Genomic DNA, 14518 nt, shown 5'->3' on the forward strand with positions numbered 1-14518 from the left:
TATATAAGATAATAATGTCAGAACCAGGTTGGAATATGTGAAGGATTCCCTGAAAGGGTTATGATAGGGCAGTCAAGTTAAGGCCGGATCGGAACAAGTGAGAAATTTCTTAATAGGGATTCCCTTTAATGTCTGATAGGAACTCTTTACGGAAACTACATTGTGGCATTCTTACTGCAGCCTAATTTTGTCCTAGAAATTTTTATTTTTATTAAAAGATATTATTATTTGTTTCAATTTTATGTTTTGAATCAATTACTGAATTACTGAATAAATTTTTAGTAGTTAAGACAAAAATTTATATTTCAACATAAACTCACTTTAGATTAATTATTCGATACTGATTTTTGAGTTTTGTGTATAAAATAAAATTGTTTAGCTGTTATGGTATTAAAATAACAACTGAACTTAACCAAACTTTCAATGTTTTTGAGGTGAAATTGTAAGGTAAAAATATTTAGTGCTTATCAATGTTGCTCATTATGCTCTTTTATTTATGGGTAAAATTGGGGAATTTCAAATGCGTATTTCCATGAGATTTGATCATGTAACATAATCTCAGTTTAAATTTTAACTTTGTGATCATTGGAGTAAATTTAGGAGTGAAATTGCGGGCAAAAAATTTCAAGCGTTTATTAACATGAAAATTTAGAATGTATCGTAATCTCACCTTCAATTATGAATTTGAAATACTATATTCGAGTCCTAACACTGTCGGGATAAAATTGTAAAGTAAAATTTCTTAAATTTAATTTTCAACGATATTGTTAACATAACCTTATCTTGTTGAAGACTAATAGTTTATTATCTTAATTCTTTATTTATATTGTTTTTGGAATAAATTTGGCTATTAATGATATTTTTGGTTCATTTTTTAAACAATTTTTTTTTTTCATTTCAGGAGGCTTGGTCCTCCGAACCCCCAAATAGGGTCCCTGCCCCTCCCCCAGCAGGGGTTTTTTCCCTTGTAACTCTAGCGGGGGAGCTTCGTCCCCGCACCCCTGATGCGGTATGTATTCTTATTTGTTTACAAAAACCGTACAGGAGCTCTTTCCACTATGTCGCCAATCGGGTACTTAGACTTCCCTCGACGGCTCGAATAAGTTAGTCTTACCATAACCATTATTTCAGAAAAAATACTTAATTGAAAGGTAAAAAAATGTTTGAACTATTAACATTATTTATTAGTGAGATTTAAACTAAATAATGATTTACATCATAGTCCAGTCAAGTTAGACCTGAAATGGCAATTTTTCAACCTCGGTCAAACTTGGCTGGAATATTCCTAGGCATGCTAGATTTAAGTAGGGATAGTTTTGAGGGGGTTGCGAACCCAGCGTCAGGGTGAAAAAGGGGTGAAATTGCTCCAAAAGCCCGTTTTTAGCGAAAACTATAATAGATATCAAAAAATGTTTGAAACAAAAGTTGTAGATAATACAAAAATCTACAACTTTTCTATAAAACATTTTTCCGCATCTATAATAGTTTTCGCGAAAAATGATTTCAAAGCTGCAAATTTTTGAAATTGAAAAATTTTTTTTCATAAATTTATTGATGAGAACTTTTGGAAACGAAAAGTCCTTTACCATTTTTTAAAATTTTGTAAACTCTAAAAGTTGGGAAAAATTGGGGTACTGAGGGCCCGGCACTGAGCGCGAGAGCGATAGCGTATCGGACGCCCTCTTCACACTCATAGCGAGTTTTTAAGCACAATAAACGTGCTTAGAGACATTGGAATATAAACAAACCCATAGAAAAGAAAGGTTTTGTTTATATATTATAAATGAAAGAAAGAGAAGCTGACGTTACAAGATCAGCATTCTCAAAATATAACATAAAAATTAAGTTATGACTCGAACCAGAGGTTCGAGAGGAACACCCAAATAATACCCTATATCACTTTTTTAAAAAACGCCAAAATAAATTTTCATTTATCGACTCAGAATGAAAAACTGAGTCGATTAAAAATAATTCATTTTGGCATTTTTTAAATAACATTATTTATTATCACGCGTTGGAAGAGTTCAAATATATTGAATAGATTCAGTTTTCTATTGTTTATAACAAATTCAACATTATAAACAATTTAAATAAACAAAAAGTAGCCTATAACCTTACCCACAATGCCCTCTACATTTCTGCAAAATTTGGTCGCAATCGGATTAGCCTTTTCGGAGATTACCCCGAACAGAGAGACAGACAGATATCAAAAATTCATATAGCAGTATAGATGATAGAACAAAATAAAAATTGGCCAATGCTTTTAAAATCCAAAAAGGTTATTGAATCATGATGCATCATTGTAAATGACATATATCTATTTATAATTGTAAAAAATTAATTTTTAAAGAAGCCCAAACCTGACTACGACCCTATTAACGACTGCCAAACTGTCCGTTTCTTAAAACCCGACAATCTATGACCCTAAACCATCAGGACCTTCTTCGATTTTAGTTTGGTTCCTTTTTTATTTTTATGAATGAATGACAACTATTTTTTAATATAAAACTCTTACACTATCTATTCTTACACTTATTATAAATTGAAAAACAACAAATATTAATTATTATGAAAAAAATTTCTTAGCTCTAATACTATTCATTTCAGATAGGTTGGACGTTTCCCGATTGTTTATAAGTTGAAGAACTTCGATTTTACATAAAAAGGACATTTGTTGTATTAAAATAATGAATAAACAGAACGATTATGCCTAGATCATGAATCGGCAGTTGGTTACTTCATACATTTAAGAAAATAATAGATGCCAAATTTTTAAGTTAGCTTCCCCCGTAGAAAGTTACAGTAATGAGTCCGATTTTGCGAATCCTGAATTTTAACATATCTTCACGTTTTAAGGTCCCCAGAATCGAATACGACCGTTTTCCAGTGGACGTCTATGTATGTTCGTACGTCCGTTGGGAATTATTTTTCTGCTCGATAATCTCGAGAACAAAAAATTATATCGACGTGGGACTAATTGCATTCGACGTAAAATGACGCAACTTAGAACTGATTGGGTTTTCAGTAAAATTGGTCCAACCATTTTTTTACAGAATCAGAACCTGAAAAAAAGCTAAATCGTATTATTCTTTCCACTGAGAAGTTAGTTGTGTAGACCTTTTGGGTCGCACCCAAACCACTGAAGAGCACTGATATTTTGTGAATAATGTCCAAATGATCCCAAGTGACCGGAAGTCACTTTTTACAATTAAGAATTTTTTAAAAAAGTGAAAGGTGTAGGAGATGTAAATTTGCAATAATAATACCAATTAGTAGGCAGTTACTTATGTTTAAAGTTTGCTGCCACAGGTTTAGACCTAAAATAAACCTAGCACCAAACGTTTTTTCAATAAAAGAATATTTAAACTTTAATTTAAGCCTAGTTTGAAGCAGTAACTTGATGGGTACATTTCTGTCAAAAACTGCCAAAGAAAAATTTAAAAATGTCTTGCCAAGGTGATGGTCCCATATAAATCAAGGCACTAAATAATAATTTTATTTTACATAGTAAGTAGTAAATCTTAAGCCTACTTTGAAGCAGTAACTCGGTACGATTACTGTGCCTATATTGGAAGATTTGAAAAAATATATAAATTTAAAAATAAAATAGTGAGTACTTCACAAAAAATGTTTTATGCAGTAACTTGATAGGCTCAAGATTTTGCAGCGGGCTCTTGCTCTACGATGTCTATTTCCGATCATTATATTTTATAATTTAAAATATTGCTAATAAGAACGATTAAATGTTGAGATTCGAATTTATTGCGATTTGTTTTAAGCACTCATTTTGAGGATTTTGACGATGTAATGGGTTCAAAATAGTTTTCGACCACTTTAGAATTTTCTTTTTTTTTTTTTAATAAAAAATATTAACTGGTGTTTTTGGGTTCTAAATGAAGCTTCAAGAGTCAATCCATACATGTAGCTCAAAAAAAAATATGTCTACAGATATTTTTTGAGTAGATATTTACAAAGAAAAATAACGGTCGGATTAAGGCACTAAGTAGTAATCACACAACTTAGTTTTTACATTTAACTTGCCGTAATTAGGTTTTCCTCACTTGGTCCCAATAGGGACAAGCGTTAAATTTCCAATGTGGGCCCACTGTCGAATCCCATTTATATACTTCACGTATATTAAAATAAAACACTTCGATTCAATCATTGTTTTTTCAATAACCCTAATAATTGACGAATTTCTTCTACGCTGACAGAAAAATCTCTTTGAATATAATATAATTTATTAGTAGCTAGTAAATGTGTTATTTGAAAAAAAATCAAATAAATATTTGTTACCATTTAAAAAATCATTCATCAAAATTGATTTATTTAGCTCAAATTAATGATTTCTGAGATATAAAATATTTCTTTCTCATTTAAATATTATAATTGAATTCAGGGAATGATTTACTAAGAAATGAAGTAAAAATAACTTTAATTCATTGTAAATTTGGAAGTAAAAAGTACAATACAATAATGGTTTCGTAATTCCTAATATTATAATAACGCGTTTACCAAGTAAATGACACGTAACACGTGTGCTAAAGATAGTACAACAGCGCCATCTTTAATATTTGATGACGTCAGATAGCTTTACTAAGATTTGTTAACTACTAATAAATTTGCATTTGACCCTACAAAATATGCATTAAACACAAAATAACTTTATTTACCATAACGAAATATTCACTTGGTTATGAACAGTATTTATTTGTATTACAAAAATGCTAAAAAAGAATTTCGATGAACGTATTTATTCTCGCTAAATAAATCTTTTTACCAGTGTGAGATACCAATTTTTACTTACAAACTTTCAAAAATGTAAACATTTTTTCTGTAAGGAAAAAAACAGTCGGTGAATTTTACTTTTTAAGAAATCATTTTTACTGATTCACCAGCTAATATATGGACAACTTTTTTAAGGAATAAAAGTTACGGATTTTTACAGAGAAAAAGGAATTATAAATTTTACTCCAATAAATAGTAGCCTATCGCTTTGGGTACAAAAACAGCAATAAGCAATTGTTTAATTAGTATACATTACAATTTTTTCTTGTAAAAATTTTATTACACACTTCAATTGTAGTATTTTATATTTTTTTTTGTATGGTTCAAAATTTTGATTCATATTAAAATTTTTATAAGAAAAACTTATATGTAATGTATACTAATTAAACAATTGCTTATTGATATTTTTGTATCCGAAGCGATAGGCTACTATTTATTGGAGTATAATTTACAATTCCTTCCTTTTCGTGTCGCTCACACTGAGAAAATTTGACTTGAAAAATTAACTATAATGTGTGGGTAAAATTTACCAAGCAGTTTGGTAAATCTACTTTACTGTCGGTTTTTGAGTAAATTTTACCAAGCGATTCATAACAAACATATTAAGCACGAGAAAATAAAGAATTATTCGGATCTACACCTTACAATTTATAATAAAACAAGAAATCCGAGAAAAAAGATATAGTTGTTGGAAAAAATCGTTTCTTTCGAATAACGGTTTAGATCCATTCAGACATTGGCCGATATATTCTTTGCATTGTGAAAAACATATTCATTAATTTAAAATTGTTTAAGTACTCTATATAGGTAAAAATAACACTAAATAGAATTTAAAATTTTTCAAAATTAAAATTGTATTGTTTAAAAATTCTTTTTTAAAAATGTGTCAAATTTTGAATAGTAGGAATTTTTAGGATTTTTATTTTTATGAAAAATTATTCCAAAAAGTTTTAAATTTCTTTTGCTCTGTCTCAGTGGCGACATCATTGAGCTTTTTTTCAAGACTTTAATGAAAATTTTACTTTTAATCTTCAGGTAGTTTTCTAGTCAGTCGTCTAGTCAGTCATCGCTCAGTCTACTACTGTATAATACATCTTGTAATGAGTTTAAAAAGTATTTAAAACTCCTCTTAAACACTATGTATTTGAAGAGTTATAATTGAAAATGACAAAAGTACGATTAGAAAGCATTTGTGGATAAACAGTTTGATAAACGTTTTAAACTTATTTTAATAAATTAGTAAATTTTCTCGAGTGCTTGCCCCCACGTTCCACTTTGCCCTCCCTTCCCCTACTTTAATATCAATTTTCTTCGTAAATATATCTTCAAAAATATTTTTAGACATGCTTTTTATTCAATGCACATAGTTTCTATTTGTGAAGTGTTTTGAGAACGAATTGTGAATTGAATATGGAGTGAGTGAGAGTTGATTCTTTATTTATTATTAGTGAAGTAATTACTGCTTATAAGTGAGAAAATTGACAAAAATGCGTTACTGAATCTAATATTATAGGCTCGCTAGTTTCAAGTAGAGTGACTGGTTTTGGCTCAGGAAATAGCGAACTTCAAAGTACATTTTTTTAAGTTAATATCTATTTCTAATCTTTTTTAACCATTTCAATTGAAATATCAGTCCTCTCCGGTGGTCGAGTGTGACCCAAAAGGTCCCCACGACTAACTTCCCAGTGGAAAGAATGATAGGATTTAGTTTGTTTACTATTTTTTTCAGTTTTTTAGTCTGCATGAAAAATGACTAGACCGATTTTGCTGAAAACCTAATCAGTTTTAATTTGCGCAATTACCTGTCGAACGCAATTGGTCTCACGTTGATATCATTTTTTGCTCCTGAGGAAATCGAGACGAAAATACAGACACATGCGCTCACACATATCCACTAGAAAACTGTCGTATTCGACACAACCATGGGGCAAGACGGCTTTTTGAATTTTGAAATGACTTCTTCACATAATAATGTAATTTTAGTGATAAGCATATTTTCAACTCAATGTTAACTTTTGTATTAACAGCTTCGGAGGATTCGTTTTGTCTCATTAAGTTACCAAAAATCGAAAAAGCTGTCTTGTCTCGTATTCTTCTACGTCAAAGTTCAAAATTCGCAAAATCGGATGTATTTCTGTAACTTGGGGAACTTGAAAATTATTAACGAATATAATAATTGATAAATAAATTAATACATAATTGACAATTTGAAAAAGAATTGAAAAATCTATGTATAAATCCTTAGTCGGACTTCAAATCGTAATGGTATTTAATAAATAGTGAATTTTTAATCAATAGTTTATTCACATGAAACTTTTTAAGGGCATCAATTTTTAAAAAATCCAAGTCAATAAACTCTAAGTTTTTTTTTCTGGGGTAGTTGTGAATAAACATGGTATCATTATATCGAATTTTTAAAATTTTGACTTTCGCAGAATAACCAGCGGAGGTTTAGAAATATATTGTGTAGGATACAGAGTACAGAATCTCGAAAAAGTATACTCCCCATGTGTTCTCACAGTTTCTAAAAGAGTAAGTGAAAGAAGCTCTGGGTCCATGTTGAAATTCTGTACAAGTTTTTTCTCTTTGCTTTCGAAAAATCGAAATTTACCTAATTCTAGTACAGGAAATCAGAATAGAAAAGATTCTCAAAGTAGAAATGGGGGAGTTGGAACTTGGGGTTGTTGAACTTTGTTCCATTTTTTTTCTACGAAAAATCATGAAGTTTAAAATTTTAGAAAGTTTCAAGTACAAATAGAGGGAATTAAATAATAAAATTCAACTTCACATACATTTGTATTTGAAATGTCATTCAATTAACATAGTTTTCAATATTAAAAAGTAAGAACTTCACATGTTACATTCAATTAAGTAAAATAAAATGCAGAATTTTTTAGTTCTCATTAAGATGATACATAAATTTTTATAATACGATACATTGTAGTAAATATTTATCTACTTTTAATTCTACGAAACTCAATGCTCACATTGTTTCTCTCTTTCCATCGTTATATTCAAACAATATTGTCATACCATTAATTACCAATAGCATTAGATCTTGTTTTAATAAACAAAATTTCAATATTATCAAACAGATATTTTTTGCTGGTTAAAACTCTGATCGATTATATTTATCGTAGATTTACTGAAAATCCAAACATTTGACAAATTTGCTAGTGAAAATACAAATGAGTAAAAAAACATACAGGTAGTTTTGATGCGTTATACTTTCCAGAAACAGTGGGGTTGAAGCAGCACTATATAGCACTGGGTCGATAGATGCCGACAACTACCTCACCACCCCGGTTACGGTACCGACGACCCGATATTCTACTATACTTGTTCTGATGTTTCTTCCTCCAACACAATCCCTACACAGCTCTGCCTTTCTTTCTTTCTTTATCTAACGACGCGACTATCCTTATTGATTATGCTTCAGCTCTCAATACAATGCACTTTCTACCAAAAGTAATGTCGAAGACTGAATAATTCGCCTGAGGAAAAATTTCTGTTAAAAATAAATTTCAAGTTTACCTACTCAAAAAAATACCAATATCGTACTATTTGATGGAAAATTGTATGAGCTTTAATAAATACATTTTCCAATGAATATGGTAAACACTTCTTAATTGCTTAATTCTTGTTAACAACTTTGAAATTTCATCATGGGGCTTGATGGGATTTCACATGTTACATTATCATTTTTTTATACAAAAAATTGGCAAATCAGAAAGAAGCTATTGAGTATCTAATAAGAGTTCAGTTATCCCTCGATAAATCATGCGGTTAAGTTAAATTTTAATCTTTAATGCATTATTAAAAATACACCATATTCTAATTCACTCAAAACATAAACGTAAAAAATTCATTATCGAGAAAATTTGACTGTTATGTGATGGTAAAAACGTTATTAATTTATTTATGAAACTTGTCTATGTTGCATTATCTCCAATATGATTCCCCCTGTGAAAGATTCATATCAAATTTCAATATAAAATAGTTTGTGAGTGAAAAATTTGGTACAATCAATGAAAATTGAATACAAAATAGAATAGAACAATTTTAGATAACAAGTCGATGCTATTACTTTACTACTTTGAAAAGAGAGCAAATTTACGATTTAATATCTTTTATATTTACAATAAAAAAAATAAATTGACAAATAGCATACAATAAAATAGACAGAGAATGGTATTTTACGAGAAAAAGGAAAAAATAGTCAAATGGTGGTACACGATTATTTATTAGAAAGCTCGAGAAATTGTACTCGTATATAGTAGTATATACATATAGAGAAAACTATCGTCAACAGTTTTCATTCATGCTTTTATAACGGGAACGACAGCGACGCGCTACGACGAAAGCTTCAACATAATCAAATATATAGTATGTATTTATATATTTTAACCTTTTTGAGTACAGTATAATCTCTTTTATGCTTTTCATCGTTATAGTATATATGATATTTTAATACAAATATGGAGATAGTTTATAATTATTGATAAGTTTATTTATTCAATTACATAAATATTATATAGCAATAACTTACTTAATTTTTTAATGCTTTAATAGAAAAAGTAGCACCCATGTAGAGTTTTATTTATCGCTTAACATTAAGACATTGAAATAGAAATCATCAAAGTGTTAGTCTCTGATGATATGAGTTTTATTCTAAATTTTGATCATTAATCTAAATGGATTAAAAAGTCGTTTGGAATTTTATAATGCAGACTTTTCTATAGAATATTTTGGAGTGCTGATAACAAATGTTTATGGAGCACTCAAATGATTCAGGTTCAAGTAATATATTTTGAATAAGTTATTTTTAATATTAATTGATAGTAAACGGTTGATTAATTAATGATCTAATCTCAGATGTCATTATCTCATAAAATGTTGTTATTACTATTAAATAATTCATCAAATATCACTCATGTCAGTAAAAATCATTTAAGATCAGTATTAAAATTTATCAATCGGTTTCAGTACTTTTATCTTGTACTATATAACACGTAACTAAATATTTATTGGCTCTCAATATTTTGTTTTCAATAATTACAATATGATAATATTTTGCAAATAAATATAAAAATATATTTGTGGAATAAATAATCGTTTGAATAACAATAAATAAATAATCAGGTCTGAAAAATAGATAAAATATAAAAAAATATTAGGAATACGAAGCTAATTTCTATTGAAGATACTAATATTTTGTCAATTAACTAGAGCTTGTTTTACAGGATAAAAAAATTTATAATTAGGTTCTAGTAATTCTGTGTTACATCTTTGACTTTTGATCAAAAATTTTAATGATAATAATCTAGGGTATTGAGAGCATGCGGAGTGAGAACGTTAAGATTCAAAGATATTGATTTGACTTCCTAGCATCTACCCTAGTAAATTCATTTATTTTTTCACTTTTTTATTTGATGTCAGCAATCATTCAGAAATTTTGTTTTCAGACTATCCTCAGTTTTTTTTATCACGAAGTTTCACTGTAATTTTCATTAATTTCCAAAGGAAATTTTTTTTTCTTATTGATTTTATGTGAAGTATATGAAAAAATAAAGCCATAAATCATAAATTTTATTACTATTAATGTCCTACAATTTAAACTTATGTCATTTTTTATAGAAACTTTTATTGTAAATCAAAACATATTAAATAACTTACCCTAAAAGATGTTCAATACACAATTGTCAATCACAGACCATAGATTAAATCACTTTTGAAAAGCGATTATAAATAACTAAAAGATGTTAGAGTTGTACAACGATTTAAAACTGATTTCTAAAGAGAAGTTTTTAAACTCTATATAGCGTAGATTATTTTCATTTTATTTCATCGAAAGTAAAAATGTAATTTTTATATTTTTTCAGGTACTGGTGAATCGGGAAAATCGACTTTTATTAAACAGATGAGAATTATCCATGGATCTGGATATTCAGATGAAGACAAAAGAGGTTTTATCAAACTTGTATACCAAAATATATTTATGGCAATGCAATCTATGATTAGGGCGATGGATCTTCTCAAAATTCAATACGGTGATTCTTCTAATATAGTAAGTATATTTATTTGTAAAAAAAAATCAAACGAAAGTAAAGATATTATTAACATTTATAGTAGAAGTATTATTTACAAAATATAGTAGATTTAAGTTAAATGAAAATTGTACAGTAAGTCTAAAAATAAAATATTTTTAATATTATTAACTTGAAGGAAATAAAATTTTTAAATAAACTAAAGATCCAATAATTATAAATATTTTTCTCATCCCAATTAGTTAAATAACTTATTTAAATGATGTTTTTATTGAACACTTATTCAAAAAAAATGATTTTATAAAACTGTTATTTTATACGACAATAAATCTATTAGTATTTACCCTTAATTCAAATTTTTTATGTAATTGATGCAATGATAAATTATATTTATTAAATCACTAGCTGATTCCCGCGAGTTCGTCTGCGTGATGTGCATAATTACTTTACATAATAAAAAATTGATTGGAAGAAGTTTTAAATAGTAAACTCGTTATTTGAATGAGCCAATTCCAGATTCGTATTTCTTTGTGATTGTATTAAAAACAAAAAATAAATTCGTAAGTATTAATATAGATGGAAAAATTTCAATTTCATTGTGAGATCTGCTCCTTTACGACGATTTAATTGTTATAAACAGAATAAACCCATTTTCATTTATGTCACTTAGTCAGTAACTTTGCTCTGTTACACGAAACAATTCGTTAAAGGAACTCTCATTTATTAATCCTGTTCTCAAATGGATATTACAAATCGAATTTTTATAACAAATAAAGTTCGTTTACATTCTTGTTACCTGGTTAGTAGCTTATTTTTGATGAGAGAAAAAATTTCCCGTTGGAAAAACTCAAATATCTCACATAGAGCTCGTTTTCAATCGTTTATAAAAAATTAAATAATTATAAACGAGAAGAATATGTTTGTATTCACGTCACATGGTTGGTAACTTTTGTTTAGCAAAAGAAAAAATCACTCGTTGGAAGAACTCAAATATATTGCATAGATTCCGTTTTTGATTGTTTATAACAAATACAATTGTTACAAACAATTTATATAAACAAAAACTATATTATCTTTTAAGTTGAACCAAATTACAGATAGTTACGATATTTGATCAAAATCGATTCAGTCGTTTCAGAGTTTATCCTAAACATACATCGTGACACGAGATCATTATATATATATATATAAGATAAAAAAGTCAATAGAAAATCAATTCTTAAGCTCGAATGTACATCATTAGCTTACTCAATTTTTATTTAAAAATTTTTTAAATTGTATTTTTCAGATCGATTACAATCGAAAAATATTCAAATGCTTTTCTAACATTTTGAAACCTTAGTGAAAGTGGAATGAATCATTCGATCCTAAACCCAATGATAATAAGTTAAAGCAATAATAAACTAAATGTACATTCAGTTCTTATTCATGAATAAGTTATCATAACCGATTTCAGAGTCAATCATAGAAAGTCATAAAAAAAATAAGTCCAATGTCTATAAATAAAAGCTAAAAAAGAAATCAAAATTACATTATTTATCTTACTCAAAATATTTCAAAATTTTCAAATAAAGATATTTAACTTATTGTTACTTATCTATCCTTTTACTTGTTTATTAAATCAATCATTTGTTCATGATTTGCATATATTTTAAATATTTTTTCAGGAAAAAGCTGAATTAGTACGAAGTATAGACTTTGAAACAGTAACGTCATTTGAAAGTCCGTACGTTGAAGCCATTAAAGATTTGTGGGCTGATGCTGGAATTCAAGAGTGTTATGATCGTCGACGAGAATATCAACTAACCGATTCAGCCAAATAGTTAGTATTATTATTATTAAAAATATTATTTTGACATTTAAAACATAGACACTTTGCTGAGCAAAAAAGCGTTAATATAATAATGATTGTTTGTAAATAACTTTACAAATTTGGGAGAAAAAACCAGATGTTTAGAAAATAATGTTACAGCTATCTTATGGAAATAGACCGAGTAGCAGCACGAAATTATCTTCCTACAGAACAGGACATTCTTCGCGTGAGAGTGCCCACTACTGGTATAATTGAATATCCGTTTGACTTGGGAGAAATTCGCTTTAGGTATGTCAGATGACACAAACGGAAAAGGAGCCTGTCTGCGCCTGTGATTTGCCTGCATCAAGATTTTCTTCGTTATTCTCACTTATTTGCATTATTATTGTTTTTTCTATCAATATATGTTTTAGAATGTTTTTCGTATGTTTTAAATAGATCTATTGATAATTAATATATTATATGTACAATATCTTATTATTTTCATAATTAATTTTCAATTATTATATATTATTATAATGACATTGACCATTTAGAAATAGAAATTTTAACTTGTTAAAAATAAATCTAAGTTGATTCCACATCAAAATGGATTTTTATAACATAGCAAATCTATTTTTATAAGTTGAGGCATTTAAAAATGAGGAGAGTATTACGTAAATTTGATTGAATTTATTATGAAAATAATGTTTTAAATTTCAATATGTATTGTTAAGATGCAAACTATAAAAGGTTGTAAAATATACCCAAGTATTATGAAAAAATATTAAAAATTCAATAGATCTACACATGTCACTTTATAATAATTGCATTAATAAAGTTTTTTAGAGGAGTATTGCAAGATGCACGATCAACATGTGATAAGTGGCTGTATTTTCGTTAACGTTTTAATTTTATTTCTAACCATGCATGGCATGCTCTATCACATTGCCAATATTTATTTTACAGTTATCTTAGCGACCTAGAACGTATCGAAAAACCTGATTATCTTCCTACTGAGCAAGACATCCTTCGGGCTCGAGCTCCTACAACTGGTATTATTGAATATCCATTCGATCTGGACTCCATCATATTTAGGTATTGATAGCTTAGTCGTTCCACTACGATCATAAAAAAGAATTCAGAGACTTTGAAAAACGTAACATTCCAAATTTAAAAACTTAGCTGAATAAGATATTCAGAATATTCTTCAGAAAGTTAATTTATCGTTTCCAATCATTGGAATATCTTCTTTTTTATCACCAATTATCTTTAGACTTACATGTATATTATTGATCGTTTTTGTTCCTGACGAGTAGTTTTTTTACAATATGTTCTACAACGAATATTTTAAATTATGCTTATCTCGTACTTTCCTGCATGAAAATGAATACTTTTTCTTAATATTAGATTCATATTTATTTTACGAGTCTGAATGTTTCAATGGCTTTACGCTTTAAATTTTTGATAGTTACGGAAATTTCAATTAAATTTTATTGTATGTTTGTAATTTTTGGTCAACTACAAAACACTTGAGTTTAGTTGAATATTTTTCTCAGACTTGTATTTTCAGCTACGTATTTTTTAACGCATGAAAAGAAGCGATTGATTCTCTCACATAAATTATTAGCATATGCATCATATTATATTATTACTACTATACCATTGCAGTTATTAATTGTTTTATTTGCTTTTCAGAATGGTAGATGTAGGTGGACAGAGATCGGAAAGAAGAAAATGGATTCATTGTTTTGAAAATGTCACATCTATAATTTTTTTAGTAGCTTTAAGTGAATATGATCAAATTTTATTCGAATCAGAGAATGAGGTAAATTGATAATATAAATTAAAGAAGCATATGTATGTAATATGTAGTTAAAATTGAATATGA

General features: G+C 28.1%; 1 protein-coding gene across 11 annotated transcripts in view; it reads left to right on the forward strand.

The window, feature by feature from the left end:
• Positions 1-14518, forward strand: part of LOC118067749 (G protein alpha q subunit) — a 32832-nt gene that overhangs the window by 11460 nt on the left and 6854 nt on the right. For 7 of the 11 annotated variants that reach the window (XM_035085030.1, XM_035085120.1, XM_035085534.1 and 4 more), the window contains 5 exons: positions 10671-10855; positions 12503-12657; positions 12808-12936; positions 13597-13725; positions 14326-14455. In XM_035085030.1, coding sequence (XP_034940921.1) covers positions 10671-10855; positions 12503-12657; positions 12808-12936; positions 13597-13725; positions 14326-14455 — 728 coding nt within the window. The remainder of the gene's footprint in view (positions 1-10670; positions 10856-12502; positions 12658-12807; positions 12937-13596; positions 13726-14325; positions 14456-14518) is intronic. The other 4 variants (XM_035085449.1, XM_035085292.1, XM_035085372.1 and 1 more) reach the window with 2 other exon arrangements.

The sequence above is a fragment of the Chelonus insularis genome, unplaced genomic scaffold (genome assembly GCF_013357705.1).
Source record: "Chelonus insularis isolate UGA/USDA-ARS -01 unplaced genomic scaffold, ASM1335770v1 contig_110_pilon, whole genome shotgun sequence".
In the NCBI taxonomy this organism is placed as follows: Eukaryota; Metazoa; Arthropoda; class Insecta; order Hymenoptera; family Braconidae; genus Chelonus; species Chelonus insularis.